Source organism: Paramacrobiotus metropolitanus, unplaced genomic scaffold (assembly GCF_019649055.1).
Source record: "Paramacrobiotus metropolitanus isolate TYO unplaced genomic scaffold, Prichtersi_v1.0 Parri_scaffold0000072, whole genome shotgun sequence".
NCBI classification, from domain to species: domain Eukaryota; kingdom Metazoa; phylum Tardigrada; class Eutardigrada; order Parachela; family Macrobiotidae; genus Paramacrobiotus; species Paramacrobiotus metropolitanus.
In genome coordinates, this window is record NW_026570292.1 from 570,799 (window position 1) to 592,358 (window position 21,560).

Here is a 21,560-nt window from a genome sequence, read left to right on the forward strand (position 1 = left end):
ATATTTCGACATAATTTTGCTTCGTTTTTACTGCGGGTTTCTTGTCACCGGCTCCAGACCATCCGTCTGCATAACCTTTGACTCTTTTTGTTCAGCTAACAAAAGGTCATCAAGCACACCAACCAGGTTTAATTTTAATAGAAAACATAAATAAAGACAGAGAAGAGAAGATCAACTTATCAAGGACGGCCCTTCATTTTCGCATCGAGCCAATCCAGCATCAGCGCCACGTTGGTGTAGATGCCGGGTGCCCGGGCCTGCGCACAGCCCAATCCCCAGGACACCACACCATACAGTGCCCATCGCCCTGTTCCATCATCACAGACTAACGGTCCACCTAATTTACGAACAGACACTGGTTCTCGCTACTTCATAATGCTTGATAAATTATAATAATAATGTCGCGTTTGTGCAACATGTATGAATGATCAGTGACCTTTACCTGAATCACCCTGGCATGAATCATACCTCCCTTCATCATATCCGCCACAAAACTATAGAAAATTCACACCACTGTATAAAGAAATTTGTAAGGAATGTGAAGAACGGATTCGTTATACCATTTTGTTTGTTATGATGTAGCTCTGCATGTAACTGCGACAGTCGCCATCCGACATCACTTCGATGGCCACTTGTCGTAGATTGTCGCTGCCGGCGCCGATTTTCCCACCATCAACTGCAGAGAAAACACTTTCAGTGCTGATATTTTATAGTGATTAATATCCAGAAATTGTACACGGTCATGGAGAAATCATGGCCAGAACTAAAAGGTGTAATTTGAGGCTCGTGAAAAAAGGTAAAGAATTCGCTTTGATGTTTGCTTAATTTTAATTTTTTTACTAAGCGACAACATCGCAAAAGCATCTGCGCCACTTGCAACTGGGCATTCGATTTACAATTTCACACGGCTATCTAACAACGGGTAAAGAACGATTGCTATTTTCAATTAAATAATGCAATCATTGATAAGCAGGAAGGCGTAATGGTAAGTAAGAACAATCAATATGCGTGCGACTTTGTAGTGAAGTGGCGAACGCCCTGTACCTGTATGCTGAAGAAAACAGGATTTGTCGGTCACGCACAAATTTAAAAGCATAATTTGATTAATATTATTTTTTAAATTGTAATTGATCTAAAAATATAATTAAATGTATTTTCAAATGGATTTTGTAATGTAATTTCTTAAACATTAATAGTAATTTCAGGTACTTTTATGCAGTAAATGTGACTGCAAAGTTGAATGATCATATTATTGTCTGGCTTCGCTTCGGTTTTTTTAAGGGATTTGGCCCGGTACACAACATTAATTTCGTGTACATTGACGGGAACTTTCGCTGTCGCGCACTCCCAAGCACTTTTTGCATTGCTTTATGGTATTTTATGGCCAAAAGAATTGTATACGTAGTTGTGAAATCCGTTTGTGAGCGCAATTTTTGAAATTCATTTTAAAATTTGAAAAACAGGCTAGAACAGTGGATCCGTGCCAAAACAATCTTCATGGTTAGTGTGCAGTTACATGCAAAATTTGAAAGGGATCGGTCCATCATGAGACTTTTGGTACACCTGAATGCATTTAAACTTTTTGGAATTTTTGTTACCCTCATAACTCCGCAACCGGATGTGGCGCGCACAAACGGATTTCACAACTACGTATACAATTCTTTTGGCTACAAAATACCATAAAGCAATGCAAAAAAGTGCTTGGGATCGCGCGACGGCGAAAGTTCCCGTGGATATGTACGCGAATTTGGTGCTATGTACCGGGCCAAATCCCTTAAGTGCTAGTCTGTGCCGGTGCACTTTCCTAGTTTACTAGCGGTGGTGGGAAACCACATTCGTGCACCGAGCGAGCGCCAATACTACCGGCAACGGTGCAACCGGTATTGGATGTGTGGAATTGGAAAAGCGTGACCGACGCTCTTTGTGGGCGACAGACAAAATTTTACCCCTTGACGAAGGCTTATTGCGGCATCTTGCTGCGCTCGATGCAGATTACTATATAGCTATCCATCTGTGCATGCAGTTAGTCGGATTGCGTTTTCCTACTTCCATCAAAGCAGTTACTTTATTCTTTATGTACGATATTAGATTCTGTCAGTCTATGGAGTTTGCGCCAAGCTGGCAAAGGTCAGCGTATGTTCGGTGCCCGTTGGTGTATGGTGGCATGCAAATGTTCAATAGGTGTTGAATTTATCAGAAAACAATATTTGAAGGTACGAGTATTTTGTCATTATTTGTTTATGTATCGAATGACAATGTGCCGGTATTGCGTGAAGGGTCACCCCATTAAATCCGCCGCCGTTATAAAAACCGGCAGTTTTGATCGACCCTTAAAATTATCGGCTTAAACTTAACGACATCAATAGTGTACAAAGTACATGACTGCACTTACTGGCGGCTTGTCCATCGTACAACCGCCCCCATCCGGCCACCCAGCACACCCGCCGCCCCTGCGCACCCGTCTGCACAAACGGCGGCTCGTGCACGCTCCTGGCCGGCAGACAGGCCGGCATGACGTCGCTGGAGACGCGCACCTTGCGGTCCAGTTTGATGAGGGCGATGTCGTTGGCGGTGCTGCCGGGCGGGTCGTTGTACAGTTCGTGTTTGACCACGTAGACGATGCCGAATTTGTGGTCGTCGGTGGCCATGCGCAGATTCTCCACTCCCAGATACACCAGGACATTCTTGCGCAGATGCTCCTCGCCGCTGTTGTCCACGCAGTGCCCGGCGGTCACCACCCACTGCTCTGCAATCTGACCATCAGTAAATCAGTAAACCGGCTGGGCGCTGGTACAGTAACCAATTTCACCGGCCAATCGTTGTCGGCTTCAGATAAAAGTGAAATTTAACCTTTTTAAAAAGGAGACAATCATCCTTTATTACATGTTTCAAATAATATTAATAATTAGTTTCAAGTAATAATGTTATTACTTAAATATTTATGTTCACAAGAAAAGAATTCTATCCATATACAAAATAATATTATTCATCGCCAATGTTACTTAATATGTACCATTCGACAGTGCGCCGAAGCAAAATTTTACTGTGTCGCAGTAAAACAGTAATCTTAATACAAAGCTGAATCCAGAAACTGCGACGATGGCAAACTTACGGTGAAGATCCTGCGAAAATCTGTTTATCGCTAGCGTAATTATATTGTTTATTCTGGTAAAAAAATAATAATTTAATTAATAATATTATCCTTATAAATAAAAAGATAATAATTCGATAAATAATATTAATAGTCTGCTATAACTGCGTTCGTATGCCACAAATACAATAATCAAATTTCACTACTAGGAGGTTCACATGACTGCATGAACGACGGAAAAAAAGGTTGTTAATTGTGAAAATGTTACATCCTGATTCGATCATTTGGGAAAGTGTCCGTCCGTGCAACTTTTACCAGTCTCTTTTTTGTTCTCGGATGCCCCATCGACAAATCCAGTGATCCACTGCACTACGTTAACCGTAATTTTCTCTAAACAGCTAATAATGCTTTATCGTCAGCAGTAGATTACAGCTAGACAGCATAATTGTTGGGTATGTAAGTAATGATTATAGAAAATACAGGAGGAATGAAATTACAGCACACATCACGTACTACTGAACATCACGTACTACTGAATAATGCTTGGTGTGAGCGCCATTAAGCGATGCTGCAGCTTACTGACTGGCCATTCCAATTTATCTTTGGGTAAATAACGATAGGAATTTTTTTATACATTGCAACGAGGTTGCTTTTCACTATTCGACATAAATCTGTTAACAACGACGGCTAGGTTCTGCACTAATAGGAAAACGGGCATATAAATGTATATAATATGTACTATAAGAGTCATAATTGTGCACATATGTGCCCAGTTTTTATATCTGCACAATTTATATGTGTGCACAATTAGCAACACAATTTTATATACGACTCTTATGTGCACAGCAACTGTGCACAGCGCGATAATACTGTACAGTACATAATTATGTCCACAATAATTTTGCTGGGATGATTTGTATCATAGTTACCAGTGTGCATCCGCAGAACTGCAGCGACGGTTTCTGCACCAGCGAGCAGATCCACGGCCAGCTGTTCTCCCGTGCCAGTACCCCGTTGACAATGCGGTGATTGGGATTATTGGATGGAGGATTCTGGGGACGCCCACACACCGCCGGCTCCGGCTGGACCACGTTGCTTTGGTGCGGCTCGAGGGCGTCGCCGCCGGGTGCATCGGGACCGGTGGTTTCCGGTGCCCCCTCCGCCGCGGGGACGGCGGCGTAGTCGATGAGGAAGCCCTTGCGGTTGTCCAGTTCCTTGTCGAAGGTGTGCACGCAAAAGTCCACAATAATCGTCGATGTGTTACTCTTAATACTGCGCGTGAGACCATTAATGAAGTTTTTCTGGACGACCGCTGGAAAAAATGGAAGACATCGATAGGAGTCGGTGAAAAAATTTGGAAAACGCAAATGTTTTTTACCTATATAATCGTGTCCACCTGGAAAAATATAAAAACAGAGATAAATCGATGACAAATTTCTATTGACAAATTTTTGATAAATTTTTATTTCTTGAATGTCATTAATTGTTAACAAGAACCACGCAGTTAAACCGACGCAAATTTCTAATAATTTACAGCAAAAGGCCCATACTAAAATAAATAATATATTATGCTAAATAAAACAATAAAAGCAAAAAATAAATTAAGACTAACCTAGGTATAATATACAAATAGACAGAAAGCAAAATAAAACGGAGGCTAATTATAAATAAAAACATAAAGGTCACGGGATTTTATTGAGCGTTTTGGGGGTGTCACTTACTGTCGCCCAGCTTCTTGTACTCGTTAACATTACAGATAAACGTCAGCTTGGAGGCCACCCGGCCGTTGATGATGATGGCGAAATCCCAGGGCCGCAGTCCCACATCGCCCGCGCCGATCTTGGCTTCCACGATGCGGTTGTCGGCGGCGTGGATGACGTAGCGGCACTGGAAGCCGGGCGGGTAGGGCGCTGCCGGATACTGCTCGTGCGACTTCAGCTGGCCCGCGGCGCTGTCCATCTGCACCACTTTATGACATTCGCTGACCACCGGCACATTGACACCTGTGCCGAATACAAAATATTGTATTCCGTACCGGTGTGCTGAACGTAGTACAGTACTTCATGGTAGGTAATATACTCAGACTTTACAACCAGCCAGTGCAGTCGCTGTATCAGTTGTACCTGCTGTCCGTTCACCTGCGTTGATTTTTTTTAAAAATTCTCACCACGCTTTTTTGACAGTCATGATTCCAGGTATGAAGAAGAAGAACATCCAGTGAAAATAAAAAATCAAGAAAAAAATCTATTTGTATTTTATAAATTATCGTCGATCACATGGCGATATGTTGCGTAAAGATGGAAAATTCGCTTGCCAAAGAAGGACACCACCCACTGCACTACAATATTTTAGCATTTATGCTGTTTTGGTGCAATAACGCTATTGATAGGTTTGTGCTTGGAATATGTATTATTCTCTTCATTTACATTCGCTCGCTCACAATCAGGTAAACTGCACAAAATTGGAAATGGTAAATAAATAAAATGCCGGCTCAATCGCCTACGAACGTCTGATTTACTTATTATATCCAATAAAAAACCAAGCGCGGCCGTTATACATTTTATCAGCCGCGAGTGAAAGTCCTTTTTCTTGTTTAGGATAATTTAGCATTCTTGTGTTATCTGCTTGATATCTTACCAGATTCTGCAGAATAAAAAATCAGTGAACCAAACACCCAAAGCTGCCACACCCAGGTTCGTAGATTCGGCATCTTCGGGCCAGACAATGATGTTCCAGAGATTTTGCCAAGTTCTTAGAAATGGTTGATAATAAAGGTGTCGTAGATCATCCACCACTTTCATGGCAGTTCATCATCGTGAATATCCGATGATTCCCAAGCACATTGTGCATGGTATTCCCACCAACGTTCAATCGTGGGAACGGTGCTACGCTGGGCGCAAATAATTAGTTAAAATAGATTGGAAAATAAGAAAAGAATAAATTAGCGATAGTAAATTGAAAATAAACTGAATAAATAAAATAAATAAAAGTACAGGTAGTTCTGACTCTAAGTGTAAACAGGAACCCCACTTAGAAGTCGAGATGGCGATGGCAATCGAACTCGGCGGATGTTAATTGGAATTCGTAGGTGCCAATGTATAATGCGTCGTCGGCATTCGCAGTGGTGGACATAGTGCGGTGTCGATGCATTTCATTACGCGGCACGTTTAGCGTTATTTGAGACGCGGAGCTCTTGAGAAAACTGCTGATGACTACATGGCAATTACAGAGAATACTGCCGTGTCAAACACAACACCGATGCCCAAATGCAAACGCCGTCAAGTGCTCTGACAGCCAGCAACGGACCATGTAAACGCACTGGACACGGCCATTTCCGCTGTACCAGTGTACAGTACTTCTCGTCAATGATTCATTCAACTGGTGTATGGTGATCACATTAAAAACAATAAAAAATGTGAGAATGTGTAAATTATTAATTCAATTAAATTGACTTTCATTTACGATCGACATTATCATGACAGAAGGCCGTCTCTTCCTAGCCATCGCACTACACTAATTACGGAATTTTAGTAGTGCACAGCCCACGTTTGTCAGAAAACCAACTGCAGTAATCAATAATTGATACTGTTTTTATTTTTATTTACTTCTTTTTCAAGTTTGATCAATAGCGGAAATGTAGTCATTATTTTTTTATGTCGATATTTTTTTTACCGCTGTCTGCTTCTACACAATCCATCAGGAACCACATTGACTGAAGAACACAAGCATCGCTGAAGAACATTCCAAAATTCTAACAGAGAACCTCCAGTTTTATTCCGCTTAATCTCAACCGAACAACAACCTCCAGTTTTATTCCGCAATTTCCGCTTAATCTCAACCGAACATCGTGGAAGAGTTAAGCAAAACAAGCAAATTCCATCGCATCGCTGTTACTCGCAACCATATAAACTTTAACTCAAAATCAGCAATTAAATTATATTCAAAATCCAGCTCAAATACTTTTCATGCTCCTGAACGTAATAATCATCGTTAAAACAGCAAATCGCTTGACAACAAACCAGTTATTCCAGGAACATGCGCTCTTCTCCGCAAACCCACAACGGCTTAACACATTATTCATCAGATCACAATTAACAAAGAAGTAGAACCTAATACCATTCCCCTCACAACCGCGCTCCTACCGATCCAGATCAATCACCGCCAACACATTCCGCCCTCTTCCGCCAGGACGCCGCGGATCTCCCCCATCATCTGGGTGTGCTGCTGGGCGGAGGGGGCGGCCTCCTTGGCGCGGGCCAGCAGCTGCATCTCGCGGCGGTAGGCGCGCAGCAGCCCCAGATTCTTGGAGGTGACCATGGTGCTGCAGGCTTCCCGCTCTTGGGCGGTGATGCGCTCGGAGAAGGAGGGCACGACGCTGGCCAGGGCCGGCCGCGCGAACGTGGGCAGGAAGGGGTCGGCGGGGGGTGGGGGCGGGAGGGTGTGGTGGATGCGGTAGTGGGAGTAGCATTCGGCACACATGACGAACTCGCTGCCGAATCTGAAAGAATTTTTTGGTAAACAACTGACCGAAAAATTTTAATACGTTATCTCTCGGTTGAGCAAGAGCAATTTTCACAGTGCACGACGCATCCGTACACGATATCGGTATGCATTTTTGCCGTATTACTAAAACGGTAACACTGCTTGAAATCCTAACAAAAAATCAGATTTTTCGACCACCCGTGATCCTTGCCTCACTGTGCTGAACCGTATAATACTGTAATTTCATCCTGATAGCATACTACATAATCAAAAGTGTCGACTCAAAATTTTATGGTAAATATTTTAACAATAACAATAGATAACTGTCTGCAAGCGGTAGTTAAAAAAGGGGCATGCAAATGAATTATCATGAGCAGAGAATTTGTACTGCAAATGACCACTACCACAATCTCCGAAGATCAGAACCAAAGCCATTAAACTACGATTCAACTGCACTTACGCATGGATGCAGCACGCACTCGGCGGCACTGCCATTTTACAATTTACAATGCAGTTATCTTTAATGCACTGAAAAAAGTTACCAACTTGAAGCCTGCATTTTGTGCTTACTCCGCTTCTGAGTGGCGGTTTCCCTGCCTGCTTTTCTTCCTGAAAACCCGACACGGATCAACGAAGAATTACCACAAAAACCATGGCATGCCGAGCCAGTGGATTTCTTACATAAGAAAACGTAATATCGAATTACACTAAAACCGACGAACGCACGCAAAGAAACCTCCATACGAGTACAAAACATATCGCTGTTTGAGACACAATACTGCAACAAATGAAAGCCGAAAACAATACGTACTTTTACGTATGCGTTTGCCATGCAAGACTGCGCATTTGCGAGATGACTGCAGTACGTACTTGAAGATATTGTTGCGCTTCTGGAAGCACGATCCACAGTCCACTTTCTCCTCGGGACTGACGAGGGCGGGGGTGACGGGCAGGCTGGCCAGTTTGTTCAGTGAGATGTGACTGCGCGCCAACTCCAGCGCTTTCCGCGTCAGACACGCATTCTTCCGGCTCTCCCGTTTCCGCACCTGTTTCTGATAGTAGTAATAATTCACCATCTCCTTCACCGTAACATGGGGCAACTTTTGGCGAAACCTGCAACAGAACAATGCAAATCATGCATTCTTTTCTTGCATATCAGCGAAATCCTCCACACAAGTCAGGAAGCTCCACTTTTTTTGGGTTTTTCAAAATTTTACGCCAATAAATTTTGGTTGAAATTTTGCTGGCCTTTTTGTGGCATTGAAAATTATTTTTCCTTAGTTCTAATAATTTCTACCCAGTACAGAAGCAAATTTTTCCAAAAAAAGAGCGAAAAAAGCAAAATAATTTTTAAAATAATTTTTTTTAGCAAAATTACAGCATAATTCCAGTCCACTTACAAATGGAATTGTTTTCCGTGCGTCAGCAGCATCTCCTCGAAGAGCAGCTTATCCGTCTCCGACCAGACGGGGATGTAGATGTTACGGAATTTTGGCAGACGTTCCCGCGCCATTTTCAGATCAAATTTGCACACGTACAGCACAGCCAACGACTGATCTTCCGTGTAGCCCAGACAGGCCGCCTCTTCCAGGAACGCCTCACCATCCGCTGTGATTTGCGCATTCCAACTGGGATTCCATAACTGACACTGAGAGAAAAGCATCTATAAAATAAAATGTCGAAAAAATGTGCAGAAATCTAAAAATTTTTCAACTTTAATTTATTTCCAGTTTAAACAGAGCGCATCGCTATGCGATTTCAGTAGTGAGCACAATATCAATACCGCCCGCCAATACTACGAACAGAGAAAAAGGCGGTTGCGAAGCGTTTATCTGTTATTTTTCAAGGTTTCAACAAGTTTTTTGCTACCTCTTCCCGTAATGCATCCTTCCTATCGTCATATCCATCTTCGTGCGCCAGGCATTTTGGCAAGCGATGGTCAGGAATACTGCCCGGGTACGGGGAGTAAGATCGGCCGCTGGAAACAGGTGGAGCAGCAGCACGACGCTGGGGCTGTTGCGATGCAGGAGTTGGCAGTAAATGGTGAAAAGCGTTGCTACTCACAGTCATCATAATGTCAGACATCGAAGATGCACCTTCACACAGCCAAATGTCCGTAGCAAACGGTTTTAAAAAGCAAAAGTGAGGAAAATGCGAAAACGTGGGGAAATGTTAAACGGAGCAGAACGTTGCAACGAAATTTTTTGGATCTTTTTGGGAAATCCGCAGATGAAATTGTGCAACAGTGTGTGCCAGTATAGTCACTCTGACGCTCGGTACACCTGGTCTGCTTAGTAAGTAGGGCTTTGTTACGCAACCCGGAAATCCTGTTTGGAGGTTGCGCTGGCTACCTTGCACTTTGCATAAAGCGATGCACATGCGAAATCTTAAGACTAGAGGGATACCGTACCGTTCGTACTCGTGCAGCTGGAGATTTTCAATCATAACGGAAATACAGTAAGTACTTGTTAAGTTGTTAGCAATCATAGTGTGCATTATTTTGGCACAAACGGGAATAATGTAAGGTACGAGTCCAGAAAACAACGGTAGTATAGCGGAGTTGTTATTGCAGAAATTTTTCGTTTTCCGAGCGTATCTTAAGTAGTGGTCACTGGTCAGTAAATGCGGCCGGCTGCTCTTTCTCTTTGGTGGTCTCATGTCTCATCGACCATTAGAAAAGACAAAATAATTAATTTAATTTACACAAAAAAGTTAGTTGTTTTTTTTTGTTGTTTCAAAAACTTTCTCCGGCAGCAGTTAGCGCGGCTACAGTATAGTTATACTGAGAAATTATCCAACAATTTGGAGAGAAAATCGTAGAACACGGTCTTTGACTTCACCGACACAACACAGTTTAAGCTTCTTTATGACCGTGTAATTTGAATTGCATAATTGTTTTGGTTATCCCCACTCCTTATTATATTGAACATACGAGTAATTAGTAATACTATAGAGTAAATTTTATGATATACGAGATGCAGACGCTGATAAGTAAGTATTACTTTTAGGACAATCACACTGTACTCGTACTTCTATAGAAGAACAGCATCATCAACGTTAACGTATCAACATGCATTAAACGTAAACGTCGAGGTAATTTTCCTAGAACTAAAAACATCTTGGCAACTTAAGAGATAAAAAGATCAAAGATTAAACAAGAGATCCCTATGAAAACGGAACAGAAATCCTTGGAGTCATGCTAAACGGAACATTGCAAGTTACAACGACTCGTACCGAAACGCCCTGATAACAACTTCCACCATCCCGGCATCCGCATCACAATCCGTGGCATTCCCTGCCACCAGCCGAATATGCACCGGCATTTCGGTCTGGGGAATACGCCGTCGTCCGTCTTCCGGTGCAAACACACTAGCATCCTGATCTCGAAATACGAACGGTCTCCCGTGTCCTTGGAACGATCGGAAGGCACTGAAAACCAGTAAATCAATTTGCAATATTGCTCATAACTAAAAGTCTACAACCATTAGTTTTCTGACAGATTATGTGCTGAAAAATGACCTGAATTCCCGCAGCTGTTTGTTTTCCCGATTAAAAAAAGTTTGAAACGATGGAAAAAAATTTTTGGCATAGAAAAACTCAAAATGCTGTAAATGTTTTCGCAAACTTTTAAGGTAATCTGACAATTTTTTACAGGTCACAATCAATAAAACAGGCAAAAATCGACAAAATCCTTTACATTTTGGTAGGCGTACGAAGGATATGGTATTCCGTCAACAGAAAATCATCCGCATGGAATTCGGATATTTTCTCATCGGAAACCAAATACTCCATGCCGAAGGTAGGCTTTCGCGGTCGTCGATCGCTTTCAAACCGGATAGTCACGTTGTTATCCTCGGCGAGAGAGAAAGAGAGTTCAGCCGCCGTCGGATGGAACGTGTCATCGACGCCGCCGGCGATGGAGAATCGGTAGAATCCGAACCAGAAAAGGTCAACCGTGTACAGATGGGCGCCGACGCAGCGGTCCATCTTGATGCGCAGACTTCCGGTCTTGTCCACCCAGACGTGCCGGCTGCTCACCAGCGGCGCACCTTCTGAAAATCAGATTCAGTTTCGGACATCAGAATTGAGAAAGAATATAGACAAATTTAATTTCGCTTTTTTTCGTTACCGAAATCGTTACGGACGACACGCCACAGCAATCCGGAGAAGTTTACAGTGACAACGGAGTCGACAACACCCTGCGAAATGTGCGCCGGCATACAAGCTTCCCGGCATTCTTGCAAACCGTCTTCAAATTTTACAACTGAATGCCGGGCGCATTTGTCATCTGTAAAACCAGGAATAAAATCCAGCAGAAATCATCACGCTCAACTACTTAACAAACCAATGCTGATTATCAAATCAATGCCCATAATTAAACTTTTTTAACTCGTTGATGCGAGTAGTGAACAATAACTATTCGCAATTTACGTGTAGATATAGAAAATGTATCCGCAGATTTCTGGATGTAATGCTGTATAATATAAGTACAGTACATACTTATTTTTGTCATGCATCTTAGGATTTTCGTAAAGACATACCAGTCATACCAGCAATCCAGTAGCGAGCAACGAGCAAAATAACCAGAGCGGTGATTATTCGCGTCCAGTCTTTGAGCAGAATGCGGGACATAAATCCTGCAGTTGCTCGCATGTTCGTGTTTCGCAGTGTCTATAATTATACACCAAAATATGAAAATTTTTGTGTACTTACTATACTGTATTTATACCGGGCCATTTTCCCTAACAAAATAAGAGATAATTACTGTAATTAATGAGGATCTGTAATAAAATCTACACATTTATTCAAAACTGTACGTTTATTATTATTAAAATTATTAAATCTATACACATTTACCATCATTGCAAATTAAATTTATACATTTGTAAAAGATCTATGCATTTGTTAATTAACTACGATTTGTAAAAAAATCCTTAACTTCCATCATCGAAAAAAAACAACAAAATTCAGCCGTTCAAGTTATGCAAGCTTAAACAACCCGCAACTGCATCAATAGGAAAATATTTTAAAAGAGTTCCATTTTAAATACAGGTGCCGTTTTGAAATAACGTAAATAAATTACAGCCAGCATTGGCTTATTGTAAACTCTTATTAAAGGAAGAAATTAATAATTATTAAGGCTGGAGTATTTTTCTTACCGTCAATAATGTGGTAGCAGCATCATCGGGCGGAATTTGTCGATTTGGAATCTCCGCAGCAACTGTGCCTGGGATACACATCTTCTTGCTTTGCTCACGAGAGGATCCCGTGTTTCGATTCCAGCGCAACAAAATTTGATTAACGATGGTACTGAAAAAACTGATGATCTTCCCAAAACGGTTGTATACGGCCCCGAACATCATCGAAAACTGGGAACGAATTAAAATCAACCATGCTACGAAGTGTGATCAACTAAATACACAATCTGCACATTCTGCATGTCTAATTTTTGGCAGCCCGACTATGAAGATAAAAACATGTCGAAACATGTTTTATAAGACGTGTTCAAAAACGATTTGAATTTCTCCAACATTGATGGAACTGGCCAGTGGCTCAGTTCAGTTGTGCATTCCATTCCAGTTTCGGTGGAGGTGGTATCGCACCTCATCGTGCATCAAGCCGTCAAGCGACGCGCACTTCCGATTCCAATGGGCCTGCCAAGTGGCAGCTCATTTCCGGTTCCATTGGAGTTGCTAATGTAAATATGGTTTCATTTTTCAGGTCTACGTAAAAAAGTTTACTTTTTAATTTTTTCAAGAAGACAGTTTGAATTTTGTGTATAGTGGAACATACAGTTACATACTGTATCACCGGAAACCCTACATGCTAGCCAACTTTACCATACGGTTGCGGGTTGTAATCTTTCCGAGAAGTGCCTGAAATATCTCGCAGTGCAATGGGGAATAGTCGATATGCTGCTAAATTGTCGGGAACCTGATGGGATGTGACATGGCGTCTGATCGATGATCCTCATGTTGATCTTGTTCTGGAGATTTGCCAAGATTCCCTTCGCTCTTTTCCATCATTTGAATGACTGCAGCAGATCAGAATGAGTGTGAAGACCTTCGATCTGGAGCCCGTCCTGAGCAGTCTGGGAGTGCAGAGTCCCGCGGGGAAGAGTGCCTCCCCCGTTGGCCAGCTGGCTCCTGACAACCAGGTGAACAGAACAGCAGTTATATTGCACACTGAACACCAGCAGTGCGATTTGTGTTGCATGCTCCGTTGCTACATGGCATTCACTGCGTAGTAGAGAGCAGGAGCAGATAAGCACAACAGTGGCTGATTACACTTCATTACAGCATGTTCTGCTTTACTCTGTACTTGTCACTTGTGCCTTTGACTCGGTCGCGTGTATAACGCATTTTCTTGGTGAAGTTAAATTTTTTTGGGTGGATTATATTGCAGCGGACTGACTCGTGCTGCTCAATTTGCGCATTGCTTGAGAATTTCTTGGGTGGCTTTTGATTACTGATGATTTTTTTCTCTGCTACAGATTACGTCCATTGACTTTGCTGCAGGACAACTCTTTGTGGGATCCGCTACAGGGTACGTTGTTATTTGTTGTTTTCCAGTTTTCTATTCTTTGCCGTAGTATTTTTGTTGTTTTGCATTTTAAACATAATTATTAGTTTTTATAACATCATGCTTTTAAACATTTTATTTTGGACAGAATTATTAGTTTTTAATAATTAGAGCGTTTGCAAATGTCAGTATGTATAATTTTTGTGGCACCGTGGTTTTGTTAATTTTACAAAAAATCTTCAGAGTCGTAGATGTAAACTAATTCTACGGAGATGACTGCTTAGGCGTGAGAAAACTGCAGCTGTCATATCAGTTCCATTAAAATTTCGATTAAAGTGAACGGCGTTAAACCGCGTCATTTGAATGAACCGCATTTTGTAGTATATAGGCAAATTCGTTCGCGAAAACCTGCGACAATTGCACGTGAAAATAACTGCTCGTATTGTCGTTGGTCTACGTGTAGAAATTAGGTAACATCCGTTGTTTTTTTGCAGCTGGATTCATCGGTTTGCTGTTCAGCAGACACTTTCGGCACACGGCCGTCCGTCGTATCGCTGCAAACCCAGCGCTTCAAAATATGTCGGACAGGTACAGTGAAAATACTGACTTAACAAGTAATTTCCATTTTTTGTGTAGTTTTCCTGTTTGATTGCGTTTCTTAAATAGAAATACTGTAATTCAATGCTTTTCATTGTGTTTAAGGATTTTATTTTGCTTTATACAGTAACTGTTTTATGATAGCCGCTGCCGGTTTAACTGCACTGTCTGTCGTTGACCAAATTGCCGTCATAAATCCGGTTTAATTTAAACCGTAACTTGTAACCACCATTTTTTTTGCGAAATTGCAGCCTGCAGCTACCTTTCATGTTAAAAAGCGGCTGAGAATGACAATAAATTGTAGATTTGGTGCTTTTGGGTTTAGGCGTTGTTATTGCATCATTTTAATTGTGTTTTGCTTCCAAATTGAAATTTGTTTAGAACTTTTAGGTGACTGCGTGAATAAAATTACCCTCGTTATTGGTGCAAATCATCTTAACAGTTACAGAGGTCGGCACATACTGTTAAACTGAAAAATGTCATTTTGCAGAAGAAGCCGATTATGCAGCTGAAGGCCGTCCATGCCCTGAATCGGGTGTTATACTTATGCGATGGCGTCTTGGCCATGCTGGATGCGGCCACTGTCGAGGTAGAGAAGAGCACATCGTAGAGTAATGGCACTTGCTAGAATCGTATCCGTTAATGGTCATTGTGGAATCAAACTTCTTTGCGATTTACTGGGTAGTCTGTCTTGTAGTTTAAAGTAGCGCATTGCGTTTTGAATTCCTTTTTTTTATTTGTGAAAACGGTGTACCGGTAGGTAGCTTTCACGAGTGTTAACCAATTGATGCTTGAAGGTCCTTCCCGATTTTTCAACGATAAACCTACCGTGCGGTAGTTTCTTGTAAAACGGTGTTTAAGCTGCAAAATGTATTTTGTTTTTCAGCTGGTGCAGACCAGTGGATCGCGCGTCAAAGGTGTGACACGGTTCAGCGTCAGTGATCGGGATGATCCGGAAAATCCCTTCGCAACATACGATGTAAGTCGATGTTACCTATGCTGCTTTTTTCCCGGCGTGCAGTATAGTACGCGATGTGACTCGGATTAAAACCGTGTAGAAGTTGAAGTATCTATTGCTGTTAGGCACTTTGATTGCATTAAGTACTGGCAAGCAAAACTTATCTTTTATTCACTTGTAATATTTAGTGTTTGAATTTTTATTTTATCACCGCTATTTTCAAAGAATTTGTCAGTCTGATTTTGGTTAAGAAACAATGCAGCTCAGCGGCACTGCTTCATGATAAAAAAATTAAATAAACAATTGTAAAAAATGGTTTATTATCCATAAACGATAAATTTAATAATGTGTGTCATAATTTTTAACTAGATTGTTCCATTGCCAGGTTTGCGTGGCCAAAAAGAAGCATCTGCAGCTGCACACCCTGTTGGAGACGCACTTCACCCTGACCACGGAGATCCCCGTCAGCGAGCCCATCGTGGAGATGGTGTACAGTGAGCCGTTCATCTGCTTCGCCTCCCCGCTGCAGTACCACATGCTCAACGCCCGCGCGGCGCCGCACACGGTGCACGAGTTGTTCCCCTTCGCGGACCAGCCGGTCATCTTGTCCCTGACCGATTCCCCGCAGCACGAGTTCCTCCTGTCCGGCCCGGGTGGGCTGGGCATGTTCGTGTCCGCCGACAGTCTGGTGGCGCCGCGGCCGCCCATTAACTGGGCCGAATTAAAGGTGCGGTGTGTTTTCTGTATATTTTCCAACATTCTCCGAAGTTCACCAGTCTTCGGTAGCATTTTTTGGATGATATATAAAAATATAATGGTAATATATAAAAGTGTATGAAATATATAAAAAATGTGCTTTGATTAATGCGGTAATAACGTGTAAAATTTCAACTTCTGTGGGCGAATCTGGATAATTATGGTATTCGGATTTTGTGGTGTCGGGTTCACAAATATCTGAAATGAGTAATTTAATCCGATTAAGTTACTCATTTCAGATATTTGTAATGCGGTTAATGTGGATTTAATCTATAAACGAATACTGCATGATTTATACAGCGGTATCTGCTTTAAATGTAACCCCATCTCTACGATGCTACTTTTTTGATTCGTAATTTTCATTACCTTTGAGTCTACGACGAATGTATTCAACAGGTATTACGGATGCAGTACACATCGCCGTACATTCTGGTGTACAGTGAAACCGATATCTGGGTATACTCGTCCATCAATCAGCAGCCCAAACAGAGCCTGCAGTTCGAGCAATGTCGCGCGCTGTGCACCGCGGACTTCCCGGGGAAGATGCTGGGAACGCCCTTGATGGCGTCGCTCGGCCAGGTATTAACCAGATTGTAACCTTCCGCACCTGTCGCGCATTGCGGGCTCATGAGCAGGAAATCTGTTAGTAAATTTTTTGCTTACGTGGTTTAAAATTTTTTGAGCGGGAAAAAAATAATTAACGAATAACAGACATTAGTGTGACCACGACAAATTTAGGCTGCGCAGTGCGCACGCGAATTGTTGTGTGTACTGGCAGTGGCTGATGCCTAAATTTCAGCACGACGGTGTGTTACGCTTTCGTATGGCCATAGGAAATTAGTCGTAGTACACTGACTACTGTGGGCTGTCCGACACTGAAGTATTTTCAGTAGTTGTTCATTTGATTAAATTTCACTGCTGCAAATATTATCGTCTAAACGTTTGCATTTTTACCTTGCTTTTATTATTATGTTATGTTGGCATTTTATGGTATTTTATTTTATATTGAATTTTATGTTTGCGTTTGCATTTTATTATGTTTGCATTGCATGGTATACATTTTCGTTTTTTAACGAAAACCCTCTTGGTATTTTTGTGTACTTGATTTTGCGCTCTGATAATGATTTTCGTGGTAATATTATTTCGATCTGGAGTACAGTATGTGCCACATACCCAGATTTTGTGTTTGTATACACTATATACAAGAAGTACTTACATTGCTTTGTCTGTCCAAGGTGTGGGCTCTGGAGAACGTTCCCTGGCAGGAACAAGTGGAAACCCTGCTGGAAGATAAACGCGTGGAGGAAGCCCTGCAGATCGCCCGCTCCTTCCTGGACGCCGACGCGGGCGACAATCTGTACCTATCCAACATCCTCCATCGTGCCGCGCTGATCTGTCTGCATCGCAACGAACTGGCCCGCGCCCAGGAAATCCTGCTGGACAGTCAGGGTCCGCCGGAGGATATCCTGCAGTTCTGCCCGGATTTGGTCCAGGACACCTCCATGGAAGGGGTCCGCAAGGGACGCAGCGGAGATCTAGCGGTGGAACTGTTTGAGTCGGGTGAGGAAGGAACGGTGGCGCGGCGGAACCGGTTTTTGTTGGGATATTTGGAGGAGTTGCGTAAAGTGGCGGGCGAGGATTTTAGCGAGGTAGGGTGAGAATCGTAGTGCATTGGTTGAAACCGTTTCCGCCGTTGCCGCAGTGACTTACAAAAATCCTTGAATAAACCGTGATGCTAATTAATATTTGGTTTTCCTTCTTTTTCACTTTTGTAAATCGGATTTATGCATTTAGGTGATTACATTTTTTACAGAGACGATTTACAAATATTGTTTTTATCTAGGACTAATCTGTTGTTTGGTTATTAATGCTAGCATTTTTCGGAAACTGCAAAATGTTTCGTACGTAGTGCGTACGAACACCGCAACCCGTCTTGTGCAGCGTTTTATTCTGTGCTTTCTGCAGAGTGTTTTGTGTGCCTTTTTTAAGGTGATATAATTGTATCACTGTTTCCGTAGAGCTGTTTTTTGAAACACTTTCATCTTGTACAGAAAAATTTTCTTTATCACGTGAGAGTTGTTATGATCACAAAAAAAAATTTTAAATGACCGATAAAACCGAAAAACACAAATACCATATTTTTTTCAGAGCTGTACTTCGTATTTAACGGTTATAACGGATTCTTCGAACATCAGCATTTACCGCCGCTGTTTTGTTGATAGATGTTGAGCTGCTTAACGGGAAAATTTCAGTTAAATTGTGTTTGGATACACGTCATGTTTGGCTTCATAAATAAACACTGAATAGCCTTTTTGAATATTTTTTCGTAGGAATTGAATTTGGTTTACGTGCGTTTGTTGACTGCCACGCGATCGAAAGATTTAACAGCTTTTGTCAAATCCTACCGCAATCCTCTGCCCTACGAGACTGCAAAGGATGCTCTATTAGCCCAGCATCGTTACGTAGCCGTGGCGTATTACGAACTGCGCAGCGGCAATATCCAGCGGGCACTGGATATCTTCCGGCAGGTGCATGATGGAGGTCTGGTTGACGATGTGGACGGTGTTGTCGGGATCGACGCTATTGCTGACCTGATCAGAAGGTCAGTGGTTTTTAACGCGTATCTTTTTCGCCGCAGTCTTTACTGTCGACACGAGATTTTTCGAATTTTTTTTCATCGATTTATCCCATGTTATTGTTGCCAGTGTGAATTCGTGATGGTTTATTTGGATTTCTGGAAAATATATGAATAATCTCTTTGGCTGTTTCAGCTACCAAGCAACTCTTGACCAATCGCATTTAATAAAAAATCTGGAATGGCTGTTGAAAAGAGACGAAGCTGTGGCCGCCAGTCTGATTTTATCCATCCAGTTCCCGGATCATCACGCCGTGTTTGATCTCCTGGATTCGTTTCCGGAAATCCGTTTTCGCTACCTCGAATATTTGGTGCTGGAGCAGCACAAATCGGTAAAATTATTCGCTGAAATTAGCCGGCCGGTATTTCGGAATTGCTAAAAAAACAGGGATTATTAAAATTAATGGTATTAATTTGCCACGAAATTAAAGTTTTTTAAAATTATTTTTAGGCAGCTTCTCCTATTTTTTGTGCAGTTTGATGGTTTACATCGATTTTAACAGGATGAGGAGTTGTACCAGCGACTGACGATAGGATATCTGGACGCGTTGAAAGCATTGCCGAATGTGATGGGCAAGGACGCCATTAAAATCCGGCATAAACTGCAGTCAGTATTGGAAAGTCCTCATTTAACCGATTTATCCACGGTGTCCACGTTGATTGATCAAATGGATTTGCGGCCCGAGAAAGTGCTTCTTCTAGCTAAGGTACTGCTAACTGCTGTACACGTTTCTTATGTTACATTCTGATCTTACTGTTTTATGGTGATTATGGCTCATCGGTTGCAGCAAGTGCGATTTTGTTGAAATAGTTTTATGGGTAATTTTTAAAAGCAATTGGTTGATTGCGGTGAATTTTGTTTAGACCGGCGAGCATTACAAAGCGTTGGATTTCCTCGTCTACGGAATGAAAGATAACGCAGCTGCCGTGGAATACTGCATAAAACAGTCGAAAAATGATCGGAAAATGAAGAGGGATTTGTTTGAGCATTTACTGAATATTTATTTCGATCCACGGTAGGGGAATTCATGAAGAACTTGCTCTCATGATTATATGTTATTTTTGCTTCATTTCATAATAATGTAGCGCGGTATTATTGCAAATTTCGCGAAATCTCTGAAAGTTTTGTGCGTATTTTTAGTGAGCAGAACGAGGAATCCATCCATGCTGCGCTGCAGCTGCTAAACAACGAGGCAGCTGATTTCGATCCGGTTAAGGTGAGCAACTGATTTTAGTTTAGGTTAAATTGATCATGGACATAGATTTCCGTAAGGTTCATACAAATCAATGAAATTTTCGGCGAGTTTAAATGATACGGTGGTAAATTTGGATATTCACTTTATTGAGTGTATCTATTTAAATGGATGTACTACCTAATTTGTAAATAATGCGGAATTTGTGCGGAAAGGAAACGCGTTAGTGGGTTGTGAATGTGTGACAGTACATAATACTGTAGTGCGATGGCTGGGTACAAATTCACATTTCCTGGAGAGAAATTGGAGTACACTGTATAGAAGATTGGTTATGATTAAAAAAGCAGTTTTACTGTACAATTAAAATAGTGTTTTTTTAAAATAGTCAAAGAATGCCCTACTTTATTGAAGTATTGTGGTAAACTTCTGCGTTTTGCAGAAAGTGTGTTTCTCTTTCGAACGAGTCGCTTATTGTTTCGTACATGGGTTTGACGATGATTTCCTGCAGGTGCTATCGGTACTGCCGGCCAACTGGTCCATCGATAATTTGCGCAAATTCCTGGTGAACAATCTCCGCCGCAGTCTACATAATCAGCGGATGACGGCGGTGGAGCGGAGTTTAATGAAATTGCACAGCACCAGTATCCGTTCCGCGGCGCTGAAGCATTTGACGGAGAAAGTCTTTCTGAGCGATGACCAGTGAGTACGCGTCGAATTAATGTCAATAGTAATGTTTTTCACGCTTTATTGCCTCGACTGCACCTGTACTTGCGGTGAATTATTTCTTCACCGCTGTTTTTTATTTTCCATCTCAGAACAGCATCCGGTCACCCAATTTTAATTTTTTTGCCAATGCTCGAGCTTGCTTTACCAGAATTTTAATTTGCAGGAGGTGTTTCGTCTGCCATAAACGCTTCACCGATCCCAACTTCCGGCTGCGTCTGGACGGCCAGATAACACATGTGCACTGTGATTCCCTGTGAAGAGTGGTCTTTCCGGTGTCGCTTCCTGATTATAACAGATGTTTCTATCCTCCTCCGCTTCATAAAAGTTTTATGTTATTTTTGTACTGACAGCGTTGTTGTTTTTTAATAATTTTAGCCATTTCAGTCTTGCTGACGAAAGACATTTCCCTGGACGTACAAAGTTATTTGATTTTTTATCAGTCAGTGTGCAACGACGGTTGTTGTGCCATGAAAGAAATTTACGCAGAACAACATACAATCCATTTTGTTGATATTAATTAATTATCAACAATAATTTCACTGTCCACAATCAAAAAACGAATAACTCAACGCTATTCAAAACGAATAATTTTGTGCTTCA

The 21,560-nt window shown here is 41.8% G+C and overlaps 4 protein-coding genes across 7 annotated transcripts; 1 reads left to right on the forward strand and 3 right to left on the reverse strand.

The window, feature by feature from the left end:
* Positions 1-20: 20 nt before the first annotated feature.
* LOC129594945 (brain-specific serine protease 4-like) lies at positions 21-6,349 on the reverse strand. The gene is made up of 8 exons (XM_055491808.1): positions 5,729-6,349; positions 4,813-5,094; positions 4,470-4,487; positions 4,021-4,403; positions 2,393-2,753; positions 561-676; positions 443-494; positions 21-337 (listed from the first exon to the last, which is right to left on the reverse strand). The coding sequence occupies exons 1-8, from the start codon at positions 5,799-5,801 to the stop codon at positions 180-182; spliced, it is 1,443 nt and encodes a 480-aa protein (XP_055347783.1). The 5' UTR covers positions 5,802-6,349; the 3' UTR covers positions 21-179.
* A 550-nt stretch (positions 6,350-6,899) lies between these two features.
* On the reverse strand, positions 6,900-9,804 carry LOC129594910 (uncharacterized). Of its 2 annotated transcripts, none has more exons than XM_055491773.1 (4): positions 9,443-9,804; positions 8,974-9,221; positions 8,444-8,686; positions 6,900-7,589 (listed from the first exon to the last, which is right to left on the reverse strand). In XM_055491773.1, the coding sequence occupies exons 1-4, from the start codon at positions 9,656-9,658 to the stop codon at positions 7,247-7,249; spliced, it is 1,050 nt and encodes a 349-aa protein (XP_055347748.1). In that variant the 5' UTR covers positions 9,659-9,804; the 3' UTR covers positions 6,900-7,246. The 2 variants fall into 2 exon arrangements, with proteins under 2 accessions (XP_055347748.1, XP_055347747.1); XM_055491772.1 differs by having other exon boundaries at positions 8,974-9,236.
* Positions 9,805-10,559: 755 nt separating this feature from the next.
* Positions 10,560-13,740, reverse strand: LOC129594828 (uncharacterized). 3 transcript variants are annotated; one of them, XM_055491659.1, is made up of 6 exons: positions 13,414-13,740; positions 12,733-13,266; positions 12,124-12,244; positions 11,703-11,861; positions 11,271-11,625; positions 10,560-11,002 (listed from the first exon to the last, which is right to left on the reverse strand). In XM_055491659.1, the coding sequence occupies exons 2-6, from the start codon at positions 12,934-12,936 to the stop codon at positions 10,792-10,794; spliced, it is 1,050 nt and encodes a 349-aa protein (XP_055347634.1). In that variant the 5' UTR covers positions 12,937-13,266; positions 13,414-13,740; the 3' UTR covers positions 10,560-10,791. The 3 variants fall into 3 exon arrangements, with proteins under 3 accessions (XP_055347634.1, XP_055347632.1, XP_055347633.1); XM_055491657.1 differs by having other exon boundaries at positions 12,115-12,244; XM_055491658.1 differs by having other exon boundaries at positions 12,115-12,244; positions 12,733-13,296.
* Positions 13,297-21,482, forward strand: LOC129594827 (transforming growth factor-beta receptor-associated protein 1 homolog). The gene is made up of 15 exons (XM_055491656.1): positions 13,297-13,730; positions 14,067-14,119; positions 14,590-14,683; positions 15,183-15,281; positions 15,579-15,671; positions 16,036-16,377; positions 16,803-16,985; positions 17,642-18,055; positions 18,737-19,008; positions 19,178-19,373; positions 19,545-19,748; positions 19,906-20,057; positions 20,183-20,258; positions 20,743-20,933; positions 21,124-21,482. The coding sequence occupies exons 1-15, from the start codon at positions 13,623-13,625 to the stop codon at positions 21,215-21,217; spliced, it is 2,571 nt and encodes an 856-aa protein (XP_055347631.1). The 5' UTR covers positions 13,297-13,622; the 3' UTR covers positions 21,218-21,482.
* The last annotated feature ends 78 nt before the right edge of the window (positions 21,483-21,560 follow it).